Source organism: Hippoglossus hippoglossus, chromosome 1 (assembly GCF_009819705.1).
Source record: "Hippoglossus hippoglossus isolate fHipHip1 chromosome 1, fHipHip1.pri, whole genome shotgun sequence".
Lineage (NCBI taxonomy): Eukaryota > Metazoa > Chordata > Actinopteri > Pleuronectiformes > Pleuronectidae > Hippoglossus > Hippoglossus hippoglossus.
Genome location: NC_047151.1, coordinates 20,556,111 through 20,583,823, shown reverse-complemented (window position 1 = coordinate 20,583,823; position 27,713 = coordinate 20,556,111). Strand labels below are relative to the sequence as shown.

General features: G+C 39.1%; 2 protein-coding genes across 5 annotated transcripts; one reads left to right on the top strand and one right to left on the bottom strand.

The window, feature by feature from the left end:
• Nucleotides 1–496: 496 nt before the first annotated feature.
• Nucleotides 497–14,715, top strand: abcg2d (ATP-binding cassette, sub-family G (WHITE), member 2d). 3 transcript variants are annotated; one of them, XM_034595902.1, is made up of 16 exons: nucleotides 497–665; nucleotides 4,104–4,332; nucleotides 5,519–5,578; nucleotides 5,669–5,783; nucleotides 6,064–6,216; nucleotides 6,361–6,518; nucleotides 7,128–7,279; nucleotides 7,463–7,564; nucleotides 8,123–8,379; nucleotides 10,825–10,907; nucleotides 12,850–12,939; nucleotides 13,174–13,295; nucleotides 13,405–13,559; nucleotides 13,673–13,762; nucleotides 14,201–14,305; nucleotides 14,492–14,715. In XM_034595902.1, the coding sequence occupies exons 2-16, from the start codon at nucleotides 4,124–4,126 to the stop codon at nucleotides 14,645–14,647; spliced, it is 2,007 nt and encodes a 668-aa protein (XP_034451793.1). In that variant the 5' UTR covers nucleotides 497–665; nucleotides 4,104–4,123; the 3' UTR covers nucleotides 14,648–14,715. The 3 variants fall into 3 exon arrangements, with proteins under 3 accessions (XP_034451793.1, XP_034451792.1, XP_034451791.1); XM_034595901.1 differs by having other exon boundaries at nucleotides 4,093–4,332; XM_034595900.1 differs by lacking the exon at nucleotides 497–665 and having other exon boundaries at nucleotides 3,982–4,332.
• A 1,664-nt stretch (nucleotides 14,716–16,379) lies between these two features.
• pkd2 (polycystic kidney disease 2) lies at nucleotides 16,380–25,594 on the bottom strand. 2 transcript variants are annotated; one of them, XM_034602046.1, is made up of 15 exons: nucleotides 24,470–25,594; nucleotides 23,817–23,930; nucleotides 22,576–22,709; nucleotides 21,887–22,137; nucleotides 21,499–21,723; nucleotides 20,356–20,584; nucleotides 20,092–20,262; nucleotides 19,833–20,014; nucleotides 19,621–19,741; nucleotides 19,433–19,531; nucleotides 18,579–18,700; nucleotides 18,344–18,461; nucleotides 18,092–18,252; nucleotides 17,585–17,732; nucleotides 16,380–17,368 (listed from the first exon to the last, which is right to left on the bottom strand). In XM_034602046.1, exons 1-15 carry the CDS (start codon nucleotides 24,891–24,893, stop codon nucleotides 17,159–17,161), a joined length of 2,709 nt encoding a protein of 902 aa, XP_034457937.1. In that variant the 5' UTR covers nucleotides 24,894–25,594; the 3' UTR covers nucleotides 16,380–17,158. The 2 variants fall into 2 exon arrangements, with proteins under 2 accessions (XP_034457937.1, XP_034457928.1); XM_034602037.1 differs by having other exon boundaries at nucleotides 18,092–18,255; nucleotides 24,470–25,569.
• Nucleotides 25,595–27,713: the final 2,119 nt, after the last annotated feature.

Genomic DNA, 27,713 nt, shown 5'->3' with positions numbered 1-27,713 from the left:
GATGCATTCAAGGTTCATGTGAAAATAGTCACCCCCAGTGTCCTACCCTTTTATATACCTACCTTCTTTATATACAGTCTATGGTTTATACCACAGAAACATCTTCAAACTTTAGTCTTCATTTCGTCTACGCTGAATGTTGAAGTATTCAAGTGGGAAGAGCACGACACAGCGCCACACTATTCCCACTCTTCCAAATCAGTGGTGATCTATGGAACTGCAACGAGCCCAGATACCACAGTAAAGTCTCTCCACGTTAGTTTTAGTGTTTGTGGCGGAATGAACAATGAAACTACTGTAAACTACCAGAAAGAAGCAGTTAGATGTATAATTAATGTTCCTTTAGGCCATTGTGTAGTTGTAGAGAAAGCCCCACCGTTACACAGCAGGTCTTCCTGTTGCAGGCAGAGCCCAGATGCTAAAGTTAGCTCACTAAGCTGCCGGTTGGCTTTGATGGACACGAACTTTCCCGTGACACCTCTGGTAGGTAGCCTGGGTTTATCTCTACGGTTGATTTATCTCTTCTTCTGGTGTTGTGCCGAGTTCCGTCTGCCCGCCGAGAAGTGCGTGCACCTCGCGGGAGCGCGCACAGCTGCAGCTGATAGACGCCGCCAGTCGTGAACATCTCTAAGACAAAGAACTGTTTTAAAAAACTCTATCATCAGGTTTGTTGGTGTTTATTAATGATGATAAATGATTATATTCCTGTCCATGAATGTTTAGAGTCATCGATGATTTTTCAGACTCATTTGAAGAAGCGTTTCCTTCTGATTGGTCTGAACAGTCAATAATTCTGAGGACGTTGGCGTTAAATTGTGGACAAAACCCAAACTGACCAACTCCATCAAATACATCCTGAGCTAAAAGACACTTTATATCACAGTTTTTAATGAAGTGTAGTTATTTAGTGTTGACGAGCTGAATGTGTGACTCCATCTGCAGAACTGCTGCCAGGTAAAGCTGCACAGCTTTTTCATTTCATTACATTATACAGAGTCAAAGGTAAAAAAAAACCATTTCGGGTTTATAGATCTCTAGAAATAGAGTTGCATTGTGAATGCTTCATTTAGCTGTTGTGTATTTGATTAATTGCTGAGATTTGCATCCCCTTCTTTTCTCAGACTGTTTCATTTCATTTCTATTAGTACTATCAGTACATAACGTTTAATTTTCATTAGATTCCATATAAAGCTAGCTCCCAGCTAATAAGCACGCTAACTTAAGGTCAAAAAAGTTACATATAGTTTGAGAGGGAGCGAGAGATTGAGACTTTAGCACAAATCAATACACTTTCACTTAGCATTGTTAATAATTTGTCCTTAGCCGGTCAACCACAAACAAAAATCGTAGACGACTTCATCTTACACGCCTTTACACCATCATAGTTTGCATTTTAGATTTTGTCTTATTTGACTGCATTTTTGTTTCATGTTGAGGTTTGATCAATTTTAAACTTGCTGCAAGATTCATTCTTTACTTTTCACAAAACTTGCTGCTGTGTTCTCCTTTGTTCTTCACCAGACAGACATTGATTTCCATGCATTTCAGCACAAAAACTATAAATTCATAGATTTCTGAAACTTTCCTAACCTGTAGACCTATACTCCATCACATTTTACGTTTTAATCCTTTAATTACCCATCGGTATTATTTTGAGGTTTAATTGATTTTAAATGTCTGCTGTTTTATTCACGACTAAAACTTTCTTAAAATTTCCGCCCAAACTCCATCAAAGTTTGCATTAGGATTTTTGTCCCCTTTAATTGTATTTTTTCCATGTTAAGGTTTGATTGATTTTAAATGTCTTTTGCTTTATTCACTTTTTAGTCAATATTTAAAAAAATCATGAAGCTGTGTTCGAAATTTGTCCTTAACCAGGCAGCTATTTATTTCCATGCATTTTCAGCACAAAAACACTAAATTCACAGACCTCTGAAACTTTCTTAATTTGTAGGCCAACAGTTTACATTCAAATGTTTGGCACCTTTAATTCCATTTTTGTCGGGGGTTGAGGTTTAAAGTTCTTATTGAGTTTAAATGTCAGCTGCTCTTCCATGTAAGGCCGATTCAAAGTGATGTCTTCATTGACATGATGTGTGCTGGAGAGGTGAGGGTTAAAACCATGTGGGTTGGGTGTGATCCCAGTGAATAGCGAGGCACCTGTCCCTGCTGTCAGGAGCTGATGTTAGTCCGCCTGTTCAGGCTGCAGCAGCAGGACTTCCCACAGTCTCACTGCTCGGTAAGTCACTGCAACTATTGGATTCATCTGTTATTTATTTATTTTATTCTCAGAGACTTGTTGCTGCTCATCGTTTGTAGAGGACGTCTTAATTTCAGTAGCTCTTTCTCTCGTGTCGCTCTTTGCTGTCTAACTGAGGCTGGAGCATCGGATTTACAGACAGTTGTAGACTCGCTTCTTGTTGCATTGAATCCACTACAACCGAAATAAAAATGAATTAGGGTTAGAACAAATGTTGTAGCCGGAATTTGCAAAACAGTTAAGGATTAGATCTTTGGAAGGTTTAGTAGAAAAATGACAACATATTAGTTTTACGTTGGCTTTATACAATTGTCAGACAAAGTTTGTAAAGGTGAAGTAAAGGAAGGAGCCATCTTGAAAATAAGTGAACGATGAGGTATATTGTTCATTTTTAAATATTAGTGAATATTTGGTCTGTTTATTTCTTTATATGATGGTTAGACTGTGTAAAACAATACTGTGTAAACAACCGAATATGACACATAATTTAAAATGTACTTCTCTGCACTCAAAAAATGAAAATGACGTGGTAACAGGTTTCTAAAACCACCACATCCACACTAAACAAGGACAAGACCTCAGTGTACACAACAAACCTGATGAGAACCATGGAAGTTGCATGAAAATTGCTGCACAAGAAATTGCAAGACTTTTTCCAGAATATTTTTATTCATGCCGTTATTTATTTACATATATTTTTATTTTTGAAGCAATAAGAGATCACTGAAATTTATTTGAAAGCTTATTTAAACCACAAATAACCTCTTGTTTTTAAAACGATGGTATGAATATAGATTTATAGTTTTTTATTTGTTTATAATGACTAAGTTTGCAGATTTGTTTGTGTTAAGTGCCAAAAGAAGTCTCTTTGTAAATAAGATCTTTAAATTGAAGTTGTTAATTTTCCTGCCACAAAAATATGACTTCTCCTCTGAGGATGTAACTTCTTTTTTCACAGATCTTGATGTGGTTGTTAAATAATATTTAAAATATTGTTATTCATATAAATTATTAATTAAATAAGATACAGTTCAGATTTATCCATCTGGACTTTACTTCACAGCTAATATTGGTCTGTATTAAAGCTGAGAGTGTTTTCCTAATGACATAAAAGAAACAACCAGCTGTGCGGCGGCGAGCATCTGGTGAAGTTTACTCGCCATCACATTCTGCAGATGAAGCGTTTCTCATTTGTTCTCAGGTGGTACAATAATCCACGTAGATCCTCGTGCATCAAATATTTTGATCAATTTAAACAATGGCTACTCTCGTACTTTACTCAAGGAAAGTTTTGATTTACTCCATTTTATGCTGCTTTATATTTTTTCTTTATAGGGGAATCGTATTTTTACTCCACTACATAAAGCTGACAGTTGTGCTTATTAGTTGTGTTGGGAACCAGGCTTCACAGAAACCACCTACAACAATAAAATACTACTTAGACACATGCATCATTATTAAAAATCTAATAATGTTGTATAAATATATATAATAATACTAATATATCACTTCAAGGCTATTCCTTTTTACGTTAATACCTTTGTACTTTTTCCTAGGCAGGAATTTGGAAGTAGGACTTATTTGTAACAGAGGGTTTGTATACTGTTGTTTTATTAGTGAAGTAAATAATCAGAATCCTTATTCCACCACTGCCACACACAGAAATGACACTTTCCTGTTGGGTAGATGTTTTATTTCATAAAAGTGTTTTAATACTCAGGGATTTATTGATTTATTGTCAGACTTTCTTTACCTATATCTGTATCATTTTTGCATCGTCACAGTGTGTTAAAAAAAGTATTAAATCCGTAAAAAGACATGTTTCTCTCCGGTCACTTGACAGGGTGCTCGCCGCAGAGGACGATGGAGAAAGCCAATCACATCAACATCGCAATGATAGAAGATATCGGCACCAACGGGACGGCCACTTCAAAGGGTGTCACATGCACGGAGCAGAACAAGCCGCCGTGTGGATCCACTGTGAGCTTCCACAACGTCCAGTACAAAGTGCAGCTGAGGAGCGGCTTCTGCAAAAAGAAAAGCAGCCCCAAGGAAATACTGGTGGACCTCAAGTCAGTCGTTAAACTTGTTTGCTTGTTCTTCCTCTTCGTGCGCGTGTCTTTCTCTGTTTTCCTATCACTCCCATTCTTAAATTCAGACACCCACAGAAATGCTGCAGCTGTGGAAGAAAGGCAGAAGAATCCTTAGTTACTCTTGACGTTAACATAGCGATCTGTTTGTGTTTGAACTGTGATACATTGATCAGTTGTTAATTTCTCGACTTGTTTAGTCGAGAGTTTGGTAGGAAACCTATTAAATTCCTTAAAATTATTGTATTTCAGATTATTAATAACATATTTAGACTTGTCACAACAAGACAAAATATTTTATGAATGTGTTGACTTGTGGTTTATTTACTTCCAGAAACAAAACATAAAATTGACCATTTTTGTCTCACTTAGTATAAACTTTATTACAATTTTATTTTCTCCTAATATGAAGAGACCATGTTACAGTAAAACTTCTTTATGTCAGTTCAATACGACTCATTGTATCCGTATCCAAAGAAGAACAATAGTGAATAGACTCTTACATTGGCCTCTGTCTGATGGTGTTAAACACAGCTGACATTTCACATGGAAGAATGAATCATTTCACACAAGTTTTTTGGGCCTTTTCCTGCCTCAGTGTTAATTATATGATATTAAGCATGGTTTATTGCATATAATCTCTCTGATGCAGTAAAGAACAGTCTGCCAGGGAAACGAATTAAACGCTGTCACGTGATCCACCACCAGGCTTTTATTCAGTCCTTTAATTCCATTTTATATCACTGACTCTTATGCTCTCTGGTGCCTTTGGGTCACTGTTCTGAAGTCAAACAATTTGCTTTTGAATTACTTTCAATGGTCTCACTGATTATAGAGTTTTATAATCTGCAGCTTTCAAGAAATGCTAAGTATGTCGGAGCAATGGCAAAATACCTCTCACGAACATGATTCTATTTATTATAGTGGAGGAAAACTAATTCGCTAAGAGGAAAATTATTTAAGTGCTTCCAAATTTGATCACATTAATCCAATTTGGGTCACAATATTCATAATTGTATCATAAAACTGAATATGTGAAGCAAAAATCGGAGAGATTACACATTTTAGAAATGAATGCAGACCATTTAAATATGTCCCAATATTTGCCTTTACGTTCTTTTATCCATGTTAAACTGGTGACATACAGTTAAGTATTATTGTCTTGCAGTGGGATAATGAGACCCGGCCTGAACGCAATTCTCGGACCTACTGGAAGTGGAAAATCTTCGTAAGTACTGCACCAACCTTGCAGAAAATGAAACATTGATCGTGAATAAAAGTAGATTTATTAAACATTGTTTTATTTTATTTTTCAAAGATTCTTGGATATTCTGGCAGCGAGGAAGGATCCTTCGGGTCTCTCAGGAGAAGTTCTCATCGACGGAGCTCCACAGCCTCCAAACTTCAAGTGCCTCTCAGGCTACGTGGTTCAGGTGCATCTGAGTTACTTATTATTTCACCTTTTTTAACTGATTTTTAACTGACGATGGTAATAGTGTTGACACATCCAGCAGACATGGAGCAACATTAGCTTTCATGTCGAGTCTTGTTTGTGTTATATTGACTATAACAGCTTTAAAATATGAAGTTGTGCTTCAGGTCAGCAGTTCTCTGCTTCACACGTCTGAAATGGGATTAATTCAGAAAAACACATCAGAGCAGGAAAGTAGTAATCTACACCTCCGACCTTTGACCCTCTTGTCTCCCTCTTAGGAAGATGTGGTCATGGGGACCCTGACTGTGAGGGAGAACCTGCGTTTCTCCGCAGCTCTGCGGCTGCCCAGCTCTGTGCCGCAGAGGGAGAAGGAGGCTCGAGTCAATCACCTCATCAAAGAACTGGGTCTCACCAAAGTGGCCGACTCCAAGGTTAATGTACACACATGTCCATCCTAATACATCTCACCTCTTACCTGGCAGGCTGAGTCAACCTTCAATAAACCAACTGACAGTCCGGACAGACAGATTGATCCCTGGTGTGTTGTTCTCGTGCTGTATGGGCGCTGTCTCCAGGTGGGCACACAGATGATCCGGGGAATCTCAGGAGGAGAGAGGAAGAGGACGAACATTGGTATGGAACTCATTATCGATCCCTCAGTTCTCTTCCTGGATGAACCAACCACTGGACTGGATGCTAGCACTGCCAACTCCGTGTTACTGCTGCTGAAAAGGTAAAAACTGATCAGAGGTCTGTCAATTCTTTGTATTTTTTGTGATTTCGACACAGATTGTTTTCAGAGAGGAATCCTCAGCTACGCCCATGCTGTGTTGAGCCTTTTAAAGAGTGTATTGGGATCTGCATCAATCTGACATACATCATATGGATGAAAATTAAGCAAAAACATTGAACATTTTAAAGAAGCTTGCATTAAACCTTTTTATTGTTTTTCTAGTAAAAAGAAAAGTTCCTTGGATTGATCCTTGTGGGATCCCTCAGAAAATATTAGAGTCAATACATTTGAAACTACTAATGGAAACACAGAATATAATATTCTTTGAGTGTGAACTATTCATAATTCAATAGATGTTTATGATTATTCCAGTGACACACTCCAGCGTCCATGACCGAGAGCTCCAATGTGCAAAAATGTCAGAAAGCTGTTTGAAAAAGAGTCTGTACAACACAAAGAATTATTTAAATTTTGTGTAGCTTTGAATCATAACATTTTTAATCCATTTAATTCTGCTTAATTTGTATCAAAACATTACTGTGGAATTCAAAACTGTATTGTACTTATTAGTTGTTTTGTTTTTATTTTTTAAACTATATCTGTTTTCAGAATGGCCAATCACGGAAGAACCATTATTATGTCGATCCACCAACCTCGCTACTCCATCTACAGACTGTTTGACACTCTGACTCTGCTGGTTAGTGGTAAAATGGTTTATCATGGACCAGCTCCGAATGCTTTGGACTACTTCGCCAACATTGGTAAATACACTGTTAAAGCTGATCATTAATATAAGATACTCACACGTCTTCATTCTCTCCTCTATGTTTTAGATTTAATTTAATTAGTACATATATGTAGATGACTGTGCATTTACTATATTTTATTGGTCAATAACTAAAGTTATTGTTATTAAACACTGATCTTTGTGACGTGTGTTTCAGGTTATCCCTGTGAGCCCCACAACAACCCAGCTGACTTCTTTCTGGATGTTATTAATGGAGACTTTACTGGTGCAACCATGACCAAGGTGCACGGCTCTGAAGGTAACGCCATATCTGAACCAAACCACGATTTAATGGTGTCTCTTGCTTTCATAATAGAATCAATTTAGAAACCTTTTGGAAAAACTCATAATGTCTGCATTACCTTGCAAATTTTACTTGATTATTTCACTAATAAGATCAATTAGCTTTTGTCAAGATGTTCCTTCTGGATGTTATTCTATGCAGACTAGTGCTTTGAAAATATCTGTATATTAACAGTGATGATTTGATCTGATTATCAAATTGATTGTGACAATCAGTCATTTCAGACATTTATCAGTCAAAAAGAGGAACCTTTCTGTGATATTAAATGTGAGGATTAATTATTAAATGTTTTCTCAGTTTTAGATCTTTGCTCACTGAATATCTTTGAGTTGGTTATAGACAGGTTAATTAATACTTAATAAAATAATAGATATTTCAAGGCCCAATGGAGCCTCTGATAATCACTAATTTGAACTTGCAGAAAACCTAGAAAATGACATGGATCCTCTTTATCAATTTTGAAGTCCACACATGAAATCCTTCAACCCAATGCTCTGTCTGTTGTGTGTGCGTGGTCAGATTTGGACTTTGAGGAGCTCAGCAGCTCCACGCAGAGCATCGAGAAGCACCTGATAGAGGAGTACAGGAACTGCAGCTACTTCAGCGACACACAAGCCGAGCTGGAACGCATCGTCCAGGACAAGGAGTACATCTTACGTCCAAAGTCTCGCACCATCACCTACAACAGCTCCTTCTTCCACCAGCTAAGATGGGTGCTAAAGAGGACCTTCCAGAACCTCATGTTGAACCCACAAACATCTGTTGCCCAGGTAACCATCGCCATTACTCACTTTGAATTCACATCTCAGCATATACTTTGAACCACCTATGTAACTATGGCTGAGTGGACATAATACATACAGATAGTAATAATGTTAAGTGCACAGTGTCCCTTTTTTTTTTTTAAGTACTTGTTGTATTGTTGTGGGTCAGGTCACACTTTTCAGCTTTTGTTGCCACACAGGACAGAACTCTTTTTGTTTTCTGGGTCCAAGTAAATTCTACAGTCTTTGAGCAGGAAAAATACCACTAAAGCAGAAACTTTCATTATTTGCACGGCAGCAGGGATGAAAATAGTCAATGCCCTCAATATGAAGGCAAAAAATTGTTTCATGAGGAAATCAAAACCACTTTCATGTCTGTACCTGTTAACGTACCATGGCATAAAGAATGGAAACAGTGGATGTTACTGTTGAAGTCTGAGGAGGCCTTTGTGAGGCCTTTTCTGTTCTTTGGGTCTTTGGTTCGGTTTTGGTCATTCGTTCATCAGTTGGGCCAAGACAGTTAAAAACAAAATCTTCAAGCCAAAATTATTGCAAATGGGAGAATGTCAACTGCCTCACTGCAGAGTAGATCTAGCAGACAGGGGTGTTTGCTTGACTCATTGTCCAAGCAGTGGACTCCTTGGCAAGAGCAATCACCTACACATGTTATATTTAGACAAACTCAGGGTTAAAAAACCAGTGTGCGCTCAGCGTGAGCCGGTGTGTCCAATTTCACACCCACAACCAGAGACAACACTGGGGACACAAAAGGAAGACAGGAAAACTGACAGCCGCCATGGCGACTCATGTCAATACAGGACTTAAAAGTAAAATCAATCTCCTAGCAGATTATATCATTTTTTTATCTAACAAATCTATTCAATTCACTTGCCAAATTACAAAATCTCTTAATTGTTACAAGGTCATATCAGGAAATAATGAACTGAATGACCCTTAATTACTGCATTGTATAGTAATATAGATTTTCATTTGCATAAATACCTTCCCTAAAGTAATAAATATTAATGGAATATTTTAGAATGAAATTATATATCAATAATGATACTGCATGCTTGTCAAAATGTCAAACTAAGCTACTTATTTACATATTGGAGAAATTCAGAGTTTCCAGCCCATTTACATTTGTCTTGATTATTCAACTGTTTGGCAGAGACTCAGAAGCTTTATAGGTCTCTCAAGTGAGTCAAATCTCAGGGCAGGTGCACACAAGTTCAGTCCGAGTCCTCACATCACGACTGGAGTGTGACTCAAATCCATGTTTCATGTCTACAGCTCTGACTGATGATTCCATAATTAACTTGTTATTTTCTTATCTTCTTTTAGGTCAAATGTTTAAAACATGATATTGAACAGCCATCAGCTTTGACTCGTTCAAACACTCCAAAAGAGAGCAGAGCTTAGGTGGCGTTATCATCACGAACAGGATGCACAGACAGCACTTTGTTAGGATCAGCACTTAACACTCTCATTAGTTACCCCATGGCGGCAAAATGCCATCAGAAGTCTTGTCACTTTAAGAATTATTAACAGCTAATTGGCCCTAAATAAGTCAAAATAATCCCACAAGAGGGGCTCTATGTGGCGTGGGCGCCATAATCGGCTTTGGTGACTGTTGTGACCCCACTCTTGCCTCTTTGGGCCAGGATCTGAACTGATATCATATCTGGCCCCTTGGCCCCGCTCCGGTTCTCATCACATGATGGCGTCATGCCCTGTCCCTCCACTGCCCCGCTTTCACATGAGGGGATGAGGGGAATGAGGTGAAAAAGGCTCAACCTTATTAGCTTATCCCCTCACCCTGGGAACCGCTTAGTCCTGTCATAATCTGTAAATTGTCAGGATTAAAACTGGTGTCGTGATCACTTTTCTCACTCTTTTCTGTCATCTTCCCCCCATCAGCAGGTCTGCTTGTTGTCTTGGAGAGGCCAGTTAGGAGGAGGAGCACGGTGTCCACTTCACACCTGATCCTCCAAATCACTGGCCTCTCTGTCAGTGCGGATTTTACACAAGATTTATTTTCAATCTTCAAAAAGAATTCGTAACAGCGCGTGTTTAGCAAAACTGTATCACTGAATCTGAGGGTCTAGTTTATTATTATTATCACACTCAACAACATTTGCCTTTTTCCTCTAATGTTAAACATTTCACAATCATTAAACCTCCCAAATTGTGAAGCGTTTTTTTTCCGACTTTGATATGTCCATTTAAAGTCAGAATGCGGGAAAAACATGCGCACTGTAAACAAAATGTGTTGTATCTATGAAAAAAGTTACAGAAAAAAGCGAACCCTTTTTTCAACACATTTGTTCTTACAAGCATTTTTAGAGTTTTGACCCTGAGCAGGTTAATTTAAAAAAACAAAACAGGACAGTGTTGTTGTTTTTTTGTGTTTCTTCTTTGGTCTAAAGTCTCATGTCTTTGTCCGTGCAGCTGGGAGTCAACATTTTCCTCGCCCTCATCGTCGGAGCCATTTTCTTCGGAATCAAAGACGATCAGAGCGGGATCCAGAACAGGTGAGAGAACTCATGAAATAAACACTGAACACAGCTCTGAGCTTTGATCAGCTGATAGCTAGGGACTCATCCTAATGTTTTATACATTATGTTTTTAAACCTCTGCCAAGGAGGTTTTGTGTTCATCTGCATTTGTCTGTTATTTAGCAGGATTACGCAAAAACTATTGAAACGATTTCCATATTTGGAAATCGTTATCTAGTTTATCTAGTTTACAATAAAACCATTTCTGCAGTTAAACCCAGACAACAGACGTCAAGAAGAATCTAAATTAATTATAATCTTAATCATCAAGACAATTTACTTTGTCTTAATATTTTAAAACTATTTTATTCTAACTGTTTTATTCTAGTGTTGTGAACTATATGCATATTTTCATATACATAATAATGAAGTAAACAAATACACCAAAACACTGAACTTTACTTTTACTTTTGTTGTTTCTGTTGGTTGTGTTTCTGATGTTAAAGGACAATACAGTATGACATTTTAATTTTACTTATTTGCTCTTGTCAGCGTCTTTAAGCACACATATCTGCCTGTATTTGTACTGATGGAGGTTCACAAAAATCCATTTATTTTGAAGCATTAATAATTGACACTTTTACAATATCTACAAAGTCTTAACGCTTACAAAGCACAATGCAAAAGCTGTTCTTGATATTACAGTCTGTACATTATGTGCACACCCACTATAGTAATTACGTTGCTTTCCTTTATATAATATAATGTATATGTGTATTCATGCATCAGGCTTTAAAGTCAGTGGCTGCTTTTGATAGAGAAGTGTGAAAAGTTAGAGCAGGTCCAGCACAGCTAATCCTCTTACCATATTTTATTGGGCACAACCTGGTACTCACAAGCCCTGCAGCGGAGTTCATCACAAATCTCAATGGGCTCTCTCTTTTCTTTCTGTGCAAGCTTCAGTGGACTATAAGGACCTAAGGTCATTACATTCATGGTCAATGCATAGGCAGTATGGCAGACACCAGTCTACGCGGCTTAAGTGACTCAAGTTATCCCCCCCCTCCCCTCCCCTCCCCTCCCCTCCCCTCCCCTCCCCTCCCTGCTTCTCGCTGGCTGCAGGGTCGGATATTAGGACCACAATGGAGTCCGTTCACTTTGAAGTCTATGTGGTGTTACAGGGACCACACCACAGTCAGCACTATAATCTGTTCAGCTGCCTCTCCTGCAGAATCACCTCTTTGTCAGACAATCAGAAGTGTTTCAGGGAACTGTGGGGGCCTCAGGCATCGAGCCTAATCCGTAAACTTCAGTTTGGTTAACCAATGCTGAACTGAACAAATGTTCACAGCATTTACAAAAATACATATATCTCTATTTGTTCTCTTTCTGGTTTTGATCTTATTTTGGAATATGATGCTTATATGAAACCTGGTTCACCCGTTCACACACACATCCATACAGGACAATCTATGTGCAGCTCTCCTTCTATCACACATCACTCACACACTGCCAGCAGCGTCAGGCGCAATTTGGAGTTTAGTGTCTTGCCCAAGGACACTTCAGCAGGCAGGATGGAGGAGCCAGGGATCGAATCACCAACCTTCTGGGTCTTAGTGGAAGACCCGCTCTATCTCCTGAGTCACAGTCTCCTGTATAGACTTATATCCCAAATTTGGGGGCTTTACAATCTGCACAACATAAATCAAATCAGCAAAAAACTCCCCCATAAAAAACTTAATATGAAGAAATAGAAATAAACACCATATTCTTCATCAAGTAGCAGAACAAGATTTTATGAATGAAACTGGAATATGGAATATGCACAACACTTAACTACTTTAAAAACCTGATACAAGTGCACATGTGAAGCTCATGTGTTATTCTCGTGTGTTTTCGTGTGTTCTGAATTGCTGTAGAGGACTGGCCTTGTTTTCAAGTTCAAGTTCATAGAACCAGACTGTTCTGTTTCTTACAGGATGGGCGCCCTCTTCTTCATCACCACAAACCAGTGTTTCAGCACCGTGTCTGCAGCTGAGCTCTTCATCGTTGAGAGGCAACTGTTTGTGTACGTAACCTGTACTTCGTCATTCTTTCGACTTAAATGTCAGTAACACGCCTGTTAAGTTGGTTAAGAGCAGATACTAGATGACTGCAGTTCATTCTAATAATAATAATAAAGTGTCTGTGATGCATAAAGCCATGGGTGAGTCATGAAACTAACTATGACACCCGTGTGCACAAGATGAATTTGAGTCTTCAGAGTTGTTTCATGGTCCGTGTTTAATTTCCCTCCTGACAGACACGAGTACATCAGTGGTTACTACAGAGTGTCTGTCTACTTCCTGTCAAAGATCCTGTCTGACATCACCCTGCGCACCTTCACCTCTGTTATCTTCAGCTGTATTGTTTATTTTCTGATCGGTAAGAGTTACAGATTTATTTGGGGTTTAAATCTTTAAGTACTTGATCAGAAAAACTCTATTTAAATGCAGATATCAGTCTCTAATAGTTGTGTGTGTGTGTGTTTCAGGGCTCAAATCTACCGTCTCTGCCTTTTTCATCTTCACGCTGACCGTCACCCTGGTGGCCTACACAGCCACAGCCATGACCATGGCCATCTCGGCCGACCAGAGCGTCGTGGCTCTCGCCAACATCTTCATGACCATCACCTTTGTCTTCATGATGGTGAGAGACGAGGCAACGCACACACAAAGAGACGCAATTAAATCTCATTCTCTGTCCTTAAAGATGTTATAATAATCTCAAGACTGTATGGAATATGTTTTATGTGCTTTTAGATTTTCTCAGGTCTCCTGGTGAACCTGCCCAGCATCATGGATTGGCTGGCATGGCTGAAGTACTTCAGTATTCCTCGCTACGGCCTCGCGGTAAGTCGCAATTTACTGAAGGTGTGACAGGAAGAATTTCATTAAAAGTTCTAGTAACTGTTTATTTGTAGCTTCAGATAAACTTTTTTATTTAATGCAGCTTTGATGTTCCTATTATGTCATCACAAGGTCCAAACATATAAAGTTTTAAATGACACACCAGTGAACATGTTGATTAATATTAAATCTGAATAATATTGGATTTCATGGGATTGTTATGGCTGACACAGACATCAATGTTCAAACAATTGTGATAAGGATCCCTTCTTTTTCAGCATGAAAGGTTATTCTTTATTTAATATAAGTATAGAATAGTAGTTGTTTACTCAATCCAGCTGATAAACAAAACAACAGGGGAAATATCCTCTGTGAAACACGTCCATACAGACATATTAACTTTATTATTTGTGCGTTGTTCATTGTGTTGTTTATGTCCAGGCCTTGAACATCAATGAGTTTGTTGGTTTAAAGTTCTGTGAGGAGGCCGTGAGACGAGACGCCAACATGTCGGCTGGAGCGTCAAACTGCAGTATGAGCACAGCCAGCCTAACGTGAGTAGACCTCACACACTACATTCTGTTGGTTGTGTGTAACTGGGTTACTCCATCTCTATCTCCTAAACTACACTTTCATATCAAAATTTGACATTTCTATCAATCACAAGTATAAATTCATTTGACTCTCTGAAATTTTCTGAACAACAAAACTCCTCCTGAAATAACGCTGTGTTCTCTCAGGTGCACAGGAGAGCAGTATCTGGACTACCTGGGGATCGAGTACACCACCTGGGGACTGTGGGAGAACCACACGGCTCTGACTGTTATGTCCTTCGTATTCCTCCTCATCGCCTACCTGAAACTACGCTACATCAAGAAATTCACTTAGAATGTTGAAGTCTGAATAGTGATTCATTTTTGTCGTTGAGGAACCAGACCAGCAGAGAGTTAGATGAGATACCACATATCTGTACTCAGCACTAAGACTGGAAGCAGAGGGGTTTTCAGGTTGTAATGATTTGAGCTCCTTTTTGTATCATTTGGAAATTTTCCCCAAATGAAAATGTCACCTTTACTCTTCTTCTTTTCCACTGAGTGTTATTGAGTTTGACAGAGGATTGAGTTCAGTACAAGATAGTGACTGATATTCATAACAGAAAACAAATAGGCTTGAACTTTTGCCTTTTTGAAATAATTTTTCTGTTCACGGTGAGATATAAGCCTTCTACCCACACGTTAAGATCACAGTAATTGCAGTTGTTTTATATTTCAGTAACCGTGGATGTAAAACCAATGAGCAAAGGATTGTCTCAGGACTTGTCAAGCACTGGAATTCAAAATATTAGGCGACTTTTATGCCAGTTGGGTTTGAGGCTCTGATTCAGTCCACTGTTGATCCACTGTTGATATGAAAATACCGAATAGCTTTGAAGTACAGATATGAGTTTATTGATCTTTTCATCTAACTCTCGGCAAGAAAGTGATTGTATTTCTGAAAATGTCAAACTTATTCCTGTAAATGTGCCTTTGTCTTGCACAAAAACTGTTTCCACCAAGTTAACGTTTCATCGCCTCATTCACCTAAAACAGGTGCAGGTTTCTGTTATTCCAGTGTTATTCAATGTGGTTATTTATGAATATTTACAGTTGTTGTATTGTTTTGAAAATCAGACTATGCCTTTATTCAGTACTTGTGTATCTCAGTAGTGTTGATATATTCAGCCTTTGCACATTTACCAAATTACACCAAAGTGAATTCATCTCCAGTCTAAATGCATTATTTGTTATTGTAGATATTGTAGAATTATATCAGATAGATTTTCAGTGTTAACTTTCTTTATTGTTCCAAAGTAAACATCTATACATGTTTTATTCAATGCAGTAATTAAACAGTGTTTTGTTGTCTTTCAGTAATTCTGTTGAGATTTATGCATTGTAAGTGTTAAGTAAAAAACTGAAATGTATTTAAAAACGTACTGAACTTGCTCACATTTTATTTTGCGGGTCTAAAATGTCTTACTGATTTCTAAGCTCCATGTAATTAGGTAGCATCACAATAATATCTGTTAAACTTCAAATCAGTGAAACCTGAAGTATTTTAGTCAGTGAAAACACCAATGTATGTCTGTAACCACACATTCATCATACAGGAAGTAGAGGATAATGTTCACAAAAAGTATTTACCTGGGTTTAAATAATGGTTAGAAAAGGATTTTCTACAAAGGAAATCAGAACCTTAAAACTCAATACAGTTAAATGAAGGAAGGGAAATCCCAGACTTTGTATTGTCCCTCAAATTCATAACATATTAAATAGTTAATTTTAAAAATCGTAACGGATAATTATTAGGGCATTACAGAACCATAACATTTTTGTAATACTTTCATTGTCGTGTAGTTTACATTGAACCCAATATTAAAAAAATTTAAAATAAATTTTGCGTAACTGAGCTGGGTAGCCGAGGGCCTAAAATGAACTTTGCATTGTTTTTTAAATATGTCTTATTTTTACAATTCTTATTTTAGATATTTATTACTTCAATTTACCTAATGTTATTATCCACGAGGAACTTAGTATAATTAAAATCCAAACTGGAGAAAAGCAAAACAAATAAAACAATCTTTTTAATTTTAATAACACTTTTTATTTGGCATAACAGATTAAAAAACGATATACATAGTAAAAAAGTAAGGCACAGGAAAAATATATATATATATATAAATGCATGGGTTTCCCATGAACACTAGATGCACTCCGAATCGAAGTTTGTTTCAAGTTACAATATGTATCATAAAATGATAAGCTATTTAATTAGAAGCTTAACTGACGTACAGGAGATGAGTAAATATGACACAGTGTGCCACACTCGTACCTATTGTATGTTAAAATGATGGAGAAATAATCAGCAACAGGAACAAAATGCTTAAACGTGTGGATACAGTGATTAGAAGCAGGTGATACTAAAATCATACGCTGTGTATTCTGAGTATGTTTACAGCTGGTGTATTGCATCCAATGCTGTGTGTAATACTGTGATTTAATACTGTTCTGTAAATCCTTCTTTTGCTCTTCAGCCTCTTTCACGCATTCTTTTTCAGTTTCCTTCGTCGTCCTGTCAAACCAATACTTGAAAAAAAAACAGCTGAGGGCAGATTCAGGACATTTTAGATGTCTCTGTCTCCCAGGACGACCTCACTCACTTTCAGTGCATTGAAGTATCTGAGGTCAGGTCCCCACCTTTGTAATATCTCAAGGAATTTTAAAAAGCCTCAATAATTATTTTGTCCTGCAAGAACTGTCTCACATCTCAAGTTACTTGTACCACTGAAGGAAAATTTCCAATCGAGAGTTTCTTGCCAAAGTTAAATAATCTTGAATAATCTTTAGCAGGGCCGAGGCTTCATACATGGCCGCTCCCGTTTGTGCTCGCTTCGAGGCCGTCGGTGGACAGAGAAGAGGACGGACGAGGGCGGGGGCCGGCACCAGCGGCGGGCTGCGGGTGGCTGACCTGTGAGACCATATCGTCAGACTCCCAGCGCTCCAGTTCCTCCCTCACCAGCCTCTCCATCTGCTCCCTGTGGGCGTCTGTGTCGCGTCCCAGACGCTCGTCCTGACAAGCAGAAGGTTTGTTTACAGCCGTGCGTGTGTATATGTGTCTGTGTGTGTGTGTGTCCCCCCTCTGGGCAGATTTGTGATGCATGATATTGGGACTAAATTTGAGCGATACATTGCTGATTGTCATTTTCTTTCATTCCGTCTCACTGACAGAGAAACTTTCTTTTCTCGATAACAGAATCGCACTGAAGGTGTTTCTGCTGTGTCTCACCTCCATCACTCCGTCCAGCAGCCGGCCCAGCACGTCCCTCCTTTTCAGTTTAGCTCTCTCCATGGTTTCCAGCTTCACGATCACAGCGTCTATCTTGGACACGATGCTGCCGATAGAGTGCTCCATCCGGTCCACGCGTCTCACCAGCCTGAGGAACAGAGAGCCATACATGTCAAACTACTGCAGCTAGAATCATAAATGTTATTATTTAATAAATAATTGTTTATGAATGTATTCGTTACCAACTACAAATGCTCCTGTGGTGGAAGCTGATGTATAAACAAGTATGTATTACAGTTATAATTGTTGATAAATACTGTGCTTTAATACAAAATGTAAAATGTCTTTATAGCTACATATATCTACATTTATAGTGTATTATAAATAATTTATTAAATGTTTATATACTGCTATAAAAGCTGAAAGGGGGAATAAAGATAGTGCTGCTAATGTATTTTAATCAGTTAGTTGACTAGAGAGATTCTAAATAATAATAAAAAGTCTTACACTTGAAACTCCTCATAGGAGACGCCACCCGAGCTGCTGCCACGGCGACGGGAGCTGTGGCCGCTGTCCTCGTCGTCGTCCTCCTCCGAGTCTTCCTGGGTGCGAGGGAAGCTCCGCCCACTGCATGGTCTAGTCAGCGAATTGCGTTCCAGATCCAGGTCCTCCTAGCATACGAGCAGAAACACACTGAGCATCCGTGCCGTGTACGTCACCAAAACCAAACAGGGACGAGCTGCTGGCACCATCACTCACTCTCTCTTTCTCCAGGTCGTCTCTCATTTGCTGGTGCTCGTGCTCCGTCAGCTCCTGGTCGCCATCGTGATCGTACTTGGCAAATATGGCCTGAATCTCTGCATCTGTGTGGCCCTTTCTGAGCAAAGGAAGAAACAAACAACACTCGGCATCAAACAACAGCAAATTCAACCCGAGCTTTACGTTCATATCACTATAATTAAAAAGTTTTAGCTTGATTTAAATTTTTGCTCACCCTTTAAGATCCTGACGGAGTTCATCAATGTTCAGTTTGCCCCCTGCCTGACGCAGGCTGTCAGAGATGTCATCTACCGCCGTCTTCTTCAGTCTTAACTTCATCAAAGCTTTGTTACAGCCCTAAGAGACGGAGGTCAGAGAAACACTTATTACATCTGTATGTCTGCTGGTGTCATCTTGGTGGAGTCTTTTACAATATTTATTTAAGGGTTGTCTTTAAACTAAGCAACAACAACAATCATGCAAGTTTATTTAAGTCAACACTTTGTGAAATGGATCTAATAAAATTAATTAAATTTAATTCTGTGTGTGTGTGTTTTTCTTTTTCCATCCATCTTTTTGATTTGTGTCAAACCAGTGAAGTCAAACCAGTGAATTCTGCATCACTTCATGTGGTATTCTGATTGGTTGTGTAGAAGTGGGTCATGGCTGCCATTCACGGCATATATGAATATGTCTCTGGTTGCAGAAGCTCTAAACTTGCTGCCACTGGACCTGCCTCAGTGCAAAGGGACAGTTTTAGATTGACGACCACAGACTTAAATAGGTTTCTCTTACAACTGTCTATTTGTTTAACAGCCACAACTCATGTCAAGGAGCCTGTTAACATCAGAAGATTATTTTGCTATCATGAAATACATCAAGCTTCAGAGTAAACATCTTGTAACTCCAGCTGCAAATTTCCAGAAGAAAACCCTGATATTTTCTGATTTGTAGATACAACTAGATACTAGAAATTTTTTAAATGGCAATTTCAGGTGTAATGATCCTTCACATAACTGTCATTGATAGCTAATATTGATTTAATGTAAATCTGCTGGGCCACAATAAAGGATACATGTAGTTCAATACCTTCTTGATGAGGTCCGTCATCTCCATCTCGGACCTCTGCTGGGACATGTCAGCCTTCACCTCAGAGTAGGAGTCATTGATGATGGCCAGGAACATGTTCTACACAGAAAGAGAAAAGAGAAAATTAATCCTCGTCACTTCACATCACAGGCAAACTGTAACAATTCAACACTGCTCATCCTGCTCACCATAAGAATGAAGAAGATAAAGAAGATAAAGGTGGTGAAGTAGATCGGTCCAAGCACTGGGTTCGCCTCCTCGATCTCAGAGAACTCAAAGTCTCCCAGGATGATACGGAACTGGGTAAAACTACACAAACAGCGAAACATGACAGCGTTAGAGAAACATCGGCAGTCAGAAGTATTTGTATGTTTCTCGAATATACTTTGAATCTTCTTACATGCTGGCTTGGAACGTGCTGAAATCGTTGACTTGGGTTCCGAACACCAAGTAGGCCAGCTGAGCATAGGCCAGGAAGATGATGAAGAACATGATGGCGAAGCCCACGAGGTCCTTGGCACAGCGCGACATGGTGCTGGACAGCTGGCTCATGGTCTTGTTGAAGTTGATGAACTTAAAAATCTGAAAGGATGTGAAACCTTAGTGTTGGTATCAGTTCATCATGTTTCTGCGATGGTACTGTGGGTGAAGTTTCATACCTTGACCCAGGAAAAGAAGACGATGACTGCAGCCACGTTGTTGAACTGGACCTGCAGGTTGGCCAAGGGCTGGAAACTGGGGTGAGAACTGTCCTTCTCCAACAGGCCTTTGAGACAACTGCCAACCATGGCTGTTCTGGTTATGTTCATGATGATGGCAACAACACTCAACTGGAAAAAGAGCAGACACAGCAAACAACTGTCAGACTATTACAATTACAGCTGTATTACTTTAATAATATCACATACGAGCTTGATACACACCACCAAAATGAGAACATCCAGACAGTTCCACAGGCTCTTGAAGTAATGCAGCCGGTGGATGCGGATCTCCAGCACCTCCTCCACCACGTAGTACAGGATGAAGATGCAGAACGCCACCTCACACACGGCCACAAAGTAGTCCCAGCTGGACACGTAACGCATCAGACGCACTGTTTGGAACTGCCAGGAGGTCACCACCCCCCCGGTGGCCGGGAACTCCGCCAGCAATCTGACAAATCCACCGGAATATATGAACCGTCAGTGTTCATACAACCATTGCTACAAGCTGTTTTAATGCAGGGACACATCAAGATAAAGTACAAAGACAGAATGTAAATCAAGAATCGGGTAATAATTAGTTTGTTTTTCCTTTTTTGTGAATTTGCAGCTTTAACACTTATAATACGTGAAATGGAAGGAAATGTTTTTTTTATGTTTTTGTTGATTCGTTGTTTTTTTACAAGCATTAAACACAAGTTTTTTGAAATCATTAAATTAATTTATTAAGTAAAAATGACTAAAACACTTACTGCCTTCAGGATGCTTCTTCAGCATTAGTCTGATGAAAACTTTTGGGTTTTGGATCGTTTTTACAGCAGATCATGTCAACTTAGGCTCTGGGAAATTGGGGTAGGCATTTTCTAAAAGTGCTTAGAGAGTGATAATCTCTATTGGCTGCAGTGAAACTTCAGTTTAGCTCTAACAAATGGCTCTATTGTGTATTTACAGCAGCAAGCGCAGCTGTTTTTGCCTTTTTCTTTTTTGTTATTAATGTCGTATGAACTAAACGTTCAATGTAAATTTGCTCCCTCCTTGAAGAACGTTTTGCTTCTGTTGTTGTAATTATTGCAATAATTGTTTCTACTGGGTGCTATCGTTGATTCCATACGATGTAATCACATCTCAAGTCAATAAATCTGAAAGGTAGAAATAATAACAAGTCCCTCACAGCCCTAGATTACATTCAAATCTATATTTTGACTTTTTTGCGAACTGAAATCAAAGGTCTGAAGATATGGAGTGACATATGCTGTACAGAATGTAAAGCCCCTTAAACAAAATTTATGATTTTTGATATTGGGTTTTAATAGACAAATATTTAACTTGAAACTTGACTTGACCGGATGTGTCGTGACGACTCACCTAGCGATACAGAAGAGGTTGATGTTTCCATTGTAGACGGAGAAGTCGAGGAAGACGGCTCTGGTGCCCCTGTCCAACCACAGGTGGTCTTTGAGAAACTGCAGCTGGACAACGGACTCCGCTTTCGTACGAGACAGATCTTGGTAGTATCCTCCGCCTCCGTATTTAGAAACCTGACCCCAGTAACTGCTGTCGTTCATCTCACTCTCTGTTGTATAGACCCACCTGGTAGACACCAAGAAGAGAGAAATCAGGAAGCAGCTCTAGTATCACAGTTGTTTTCTAACATAACTGAGGATTATGAAAAAAGGTTCTGCTTGTGCTGATCCTTTATCAATTTGTACTGATTTTTAAATCCACTTCTTTCAAATTAGCATCATGGTCGTACGCAGTTCTATTCCTGGGGCCAAAGGAGCTGGTGTCCTCGTTGGTTGGGGTGTACATGTTGTAGCAGTCCTGAACCTCGTCTCTCAGATCCTGGTGGATGGAGCAGGACTCGTTGCGGACTTTGACCTGTCGGAGGCGCGGCACCCCCAGGAGGAGATTCTCATAGTAGATGAGACTGTGATTGTCTGGCAGACTCTTGTTGTTGTACCACACTTCCCAGTACATGCTGTTGAGGAATGGCCCCTCTGTGAACTACAAGTTCAAGGAAAGTCAGGATTTTGGTACAAAAGAGGCTGGACAAAAAGCAAGTTCTCCAAAATATCTGGCATCATCTTTTCTTCCATTTAGGTTTATTACTGAAAACTACTTTGCTAGTGTGGATGGTTTCGCTTCTAATTAATCACATTTGTTTGGTGAATTTTATGTAATATATTAATGCAGCTATAGATACTGAATTTTCCAATTGTTCTCAGTGTTTGTGTGATGTATTTACTATCTTGACTTGCAAATGTCTGTCTATGTTGATTCATTTTGAGTTTGCGTGATGGCTGTGTAGCTTTTTGTGTGTTTGCACCTTGAAAACCGCAATTGTGAACTGCATATTCTATTTTAATAGTTCAAAATTACAGCTAAAATCGATTTGAGTGTGTCTGATTAATACCAAAGCAGAGATGAGTGTTTTTTTTTTACCTTCCAGAAATCATCCATTGTTGAGATGTGCCTGAAAGTGAAAGAGTCTCCGGCAGACAGCGGTGTGTCCAGGAAAAGCTGAGACATGACTTTGGTATAGTAGTACATGTTGGCACTCACCATCCCATAGGTCACTGCAGAGCAAACATAACCATCAGGAAAAGTACGTAGAATCTGATATTTCTAATACAACAGTCACTAGACAAAAATAAAACAGGAGAGGAAACACTGTGTTTGCATCTATCGTGACCCTGCAAAGACTTTACAAGAAATAAACTCAAAATGAGATGAAACCTATCTTAGTCTATTCTATACATTACAATTCCCTGTAGCACACAGTAGTCATCATGAAGTAGCTCTGGAAAGGGTTTTAATAGTCCAGCTCTGCCTGGCAGTAAGGGCCTCAATCCCGCCCGCCAGGAAAACATTTCCTGATCCACCCTCAACCACAGTTTGGTGTTTTTCACTTCAGAAGAGAAACGAGAGACTTTCGCAGTCATTTTCTCATCAAACTCATTTGAATTATTTGTGCCAATCCAAAATGCTGTCCTCAACTTGTTGGAATTCAAGCACCCTGATAACCATGAGCGAGATGTTCCGCTGCCAAAACCATGAGGCACGCACTGTTCTGAGTTTGGAAAATGACTTTTGGGGCAACAGGAAAGATGCCCAGACGTATTCGGTGCCACATTTTAAAGAGCTTTCTATGACTCACTTGGTTCAATTGTCCAGGAATTACCTCACGGGCACAAGCAATTTCTTTATGGATGTTTCACTCAACACAATGTGCGTATTATGTGCATGTTCCTATGACAGACTGAATGTTTCCTTTCTGCAGCTTGTTAATACCGCACAGGTCTACACTTAGAATGACCTGGGCCATTTTTTATTCGGCTTTAGGTTTCAGAAGAATTTACAATTAAGAATAAGAGACACCGAAATCATGTTATAGCCATAGCCTATGTTTACATCAGCTGTAATTCAAAAGAAGAATTGCAGTTACTAATTATGCAACATGTGAACCATCAGACATCCGTCTAACTGCAACTTTGGAATAATGATTATGAAATGTACAAAGTGGAAACAGTGTTTTCTAAAGACATAACACTCATACTTCTTTTATTTCCTGAGACCACCATCCAGAAATCAGTTTATGTTTTGAGCTTTGGGAAACACATCTGAAAATTCATAAATTCTTACTGTCATCTTTTTAGGTGTTTGAGAGTCGAGTGCTTACTTACATATACAAATAGTGATGAGGAATGCAATATACGTGAGCATCTCCCTCAGTACGTTCCTGAGGTATCTCTCTCGACTGCTGTCACTGTCCTCCATCAGCTCTGTGCCCCACAGAACTGCAAAGGAAACACTATTCAGTGTATGTACAGATAGATATACAATGTATAATTTAATTTGTATTTATTTTTATATTTCTTAATTTATTTAGTTTGACCTATTTTATTCAGGTTCAGTTAATGCCTTTATATTAGATACGTCCTCCATCTGAATTGAATGTTTATTTTGAAGGAAAAATATATTATTTTATGATTTATAGCCTCTGTATATTAGGCCACAGGTTGGTTTTCAAAGTGAGAGAGACTAAATATTATAACTGTGTGCACAAAACTTTCTCTACAGCAGCCAACACTTTTAACACTAAAAAATTCATGAATGGATGAATATGTTACACAAAATGTGATGTGCAACTGCAGGAAATTGCATCTCTAGTTATAATAGTGGTAATACAACTTCATATTGGACTTGTTGCAGTCCTCTTTTGGTGGTAACCCTAAGTTTCTTTTTGTCCAGACATGAATTGTTGGTGGTCGAAAGATAACAGATGCACTTTTTGATGGGCTGTAAGATTAAATTTGAAAAACTTGGAGGGACTTACTTCTGATTTTGTGGAGTATCTGCTTCAGACAGCTGCGGTGCTCATGCCTCTCCTGCTGCTGGGCATCCACGGTCGGGGTCGGGTACAGTCCTCCCCGGGGGATGTGCGGGCTGCTGCCGCCGCCGGTGTAGCTGCCCAGGCCGCTGCTGCAGCTGCTGCTGGAGGCCGTGGACACCGACCTCCTCCCGGGGCTCGCTTGAGGCCAGTCGGCTTCCATGATCTCGTCCTCGGGCTCAAACCCGGGGTTGTCCCGGCTCCAGGCCTGTCTGGACGGAGGGGACGGGGTGACCATGGCTCCTTCGAGCCCCGGGTCTTGATGCTGGATGTTCTCCATCTCTATCCCCTCGCTGGAGTCGAGTCTCTGCGGCAGCCTGCCAGTCTGGCTCTGCGGTGGCTGCTGGGGTCTGACTCTGGATGAGCTCATGGTCCAGTTTACTCTTTTTTTTTATGTGGTACGAGGCATCTGGAAATTTTTTAAACTTCCCAAAAACCGATGTTAACTGTTTACATCGACTTCTCAAGCATTTTGGTTTCGGGAACACTCAGATGTTAAAGCGGATAAAACCCAAAACAGTTGTTCCACTAACTAAACAACCCGCAAACAACACAACATGTCACCGTGTGTAACAGTCACAACAGAGACATATAATAAACAATACCCTGTCCTTTTATCCAGAGTTATTTAGTTTTCACCCTCGCCAGTCCCTTAGAAAAACATTCCTTGAGAAAACACCAAGCGAGCGTCTCGAGCAGCGACGTCCATCAATGCTACCGATGCCTTTAAAGCGATTAAAGTTGTTACAAGTTAAACTGATTACTTAAAGTCAGCGATCGCGTCAGAAAAGAGGAGTTTGAGATGGAGAGGAAAGTTGGATTTATTGTCCCAGGACAGCCATCTTGTTCCTGAACTGTTCCCCTGAAAACCCTCGCTCTCCCTCGCTCGGACTCAGGTTACATTCAGAGTCATGGCGTCGCAGCAAAAGATGGAAAAACCTCAGTGGAAAAATATTTTTTCATGGAATATCTTTTTCCTTTTTACGTTTACAGCGATTAATTCACAGATTGTAAACAAACTGATTCAGGAATGTTTTTGATGATTAGTTTAAACAAAATCTGAACTTAATTCCCATTAGAAATAACATAGTTTTCTTTTAAAGAAAAACTTTTATAAAAACTTTTTTAATCCCCTATAACGACCAATGGGACTTGTTTCTGTTAAAATAAAAAGCTTTGAAATCATTGTTTGGTTAAATATATAAATTGATTACATAATCTCTGTTTTGATGAGTGGTTGCCATGACAACAAGGCACTTACGGTGGAGCTTTGCAGTGAAGTTAGTTTGAAGTTGGACGTTTCACAGACGTTCACACTGAGCTTTCACTTAGGGACCATCACTAAATTCTGCATAAATGCATTGTTTTTATTCGCCCCACTGTCATGTAAACGACTGTCTCAATAATAATATCAGATGTTACACTACCCTAGACTAATAGGACACAATTCTTTTTTATGTGATTTTAGTGTGCCCTCTATTTCATATAAATATTGATTTTAGCTTTTATACAGTAGCTTTTAAGTCATGCCACCAACTGACTCCAAACTGTGGTGGATCGAGAATCAGAGATCGTGACGGCAGCTCATGGATCATCAGTGATGGCAGCGATCATGATGGTGGATTCTGACAGTGGTGGTGGATAGTGATCGTATAGTGGCAGCTGATCATGGACTATGATTACAACAAGACTGCTTAATATACAATACTCACATACTCTATATCACTGACAAGAACTCCTCAAATCATTTGTCATTGCTGCTCCTTTCATCTCTATCAGACATTTTCTTACGTATAAATACTTTAACATTGACACACTTCTCCATTATGTTACAAACTGTTTCTTCTAATCAATGTTGAACATTCTGTTATTTTGTTGATGTGTTCAGTTACACGCAGCATCTATTGCACTTATGTCCGTCCTGGGAGAGGGATCCCTCATGTTAAAAGGTTTTTTTTGGTAGATGGTACACCTTGTTGAGCCCTATGAGATGAATTGTGATTTGTGAATATGGGCTATAAAAATAAAATTTGATTGATTGTGTACTAATCCTGAAGATTGTACCCTAGATCCAATAGGACACACCTCTTTTTAGTGCATTCTTATTCTAGGGTAGCAATAATGTCCGATATGACATATATATCACGTTGGAAAAGGAAAGCCATTAAAAACAATAACGTTTTTATCTTATTCCTTTTCCAACGTGAATTTATTGATGTTCCCTTAGTAAAAGCCTGTGATGTCTGTTGAATATCAAACTTCAAACAAACTTCTCAGTCACAACATTTGAGTGTACAAAGGGGGAAAGAAGCCATATTTTCCATCTCCATCTTTTCTGGTTGTTTTGTGTCTGTGGTAATTTTCAATCTTTTTTGGTCATTTAATGTCTCCTTATGGTCATGTCTGGTCTCTGTGGTCAGTGTGTCCCTATGTTGCATTTATGTTTTGCATCCCACGGTCTATTTAACTTTTGCTGTGGTCTCTGTGTACTAACTGATGGTGCTGATTTACTGGCACAAAGCCTGTTTGGCCACTTTGCTCATGGTCAGCTTTCAGATTTGTAAAAATAGATCATAAAACCATGACTCGATGAGCTGACTTAATTGATGTACATAGGTTCATACAGATTATTTGCAGATATATGTCCCTCCAGCATGGTCCACTCCAGGACTTATTGTGCATGGGAAACACCCAAAGGAAGGCTCCCAGGATCATCCTGATTAAATGGCTGAATCACCCTAACTGGTTCCTTTTGCCCAGAGAGAGCACATTTCCATTGAAACTGAGAACACAAACAAACTACAACAGACTACATTAGATATTTAAGATGTTGAAACTCAAGTTAATGAATTTAAATTAAACACACAAGACAGTTTCCACAACAGAGTATTTTAATCAAGGCGATAATAATTAGTTCAACCAATTATTGAAGCTAATCTTAATCAGCCAAATGAAAACAAGAATGAACACAACAGAGCATTATTTAAAGACAGTGCTTTAAATAACAAGTAATGAATAATCAAAACAACACTTTAGTTAACTTAAAAACGTATCCTCACATTTCAAATCGGCCTTTATCACATTTTCACGTTGTTAAACTTTGCAGTGTGTTGTCATGCACTATATGAGTATAGTACAAAGTTTTGTGGGCGGGGTCAGTTGCCTGACGTCATGATTTCTGCTGCCCAGT

What these genes read in the sequence shown, in the direction of transcription:
- abcg2d (XM_034595900.1), top strand. Translation starts at nt 4,079, where the DNA reads ATGTTTCTCTCCGGTCACTTGACAGGGTGCTCGCCGCAGAGGACGATG. An exon ending in GTGTTACTGCTGCTGAAAAG is followed by an intron (nt 6,519 to 7,127) that starts GTAAAAACTGAT and finishes ATCTGTTTTCAG; the next exon opens with AATGGCCAATCACGGAAGAA. An exon ending in CAGAGCGGGATCCAGAACAG is followed by an intron (nt 10,908 to 12,849) that starts GTGAGAGAACTC and finishes TGTTTCTTACAG; the next exon opens with GATGGGCGCCCTCTTCTTCA.
- pkd2 (XM_034602037.1), bottom strand. Translation starts at nt 24,893, where the DNA reads ATGAGCTCATCCAGAGTCAGACCCCAGCAGCCACCGCAGAGCCAGACT. An exon ending in CCTCATCACTATTTGTATAT is followed by an intron (nt 22,710 to 23,816) that starts GTAAGTAAGCAC and finishes TTTGCTCTGCAG; the next exon opens with TGACCTATGGGATGGTGAGT. An exon ending in ACGACCTGGAGAAAGAGAGA is followed by an intron (nt 18,256 to 18,343) that starts GTGAGTGATGGT and finishes CTCGTATGCTAG; the next exon opens with GAGGACCTGGATCTGGAACG.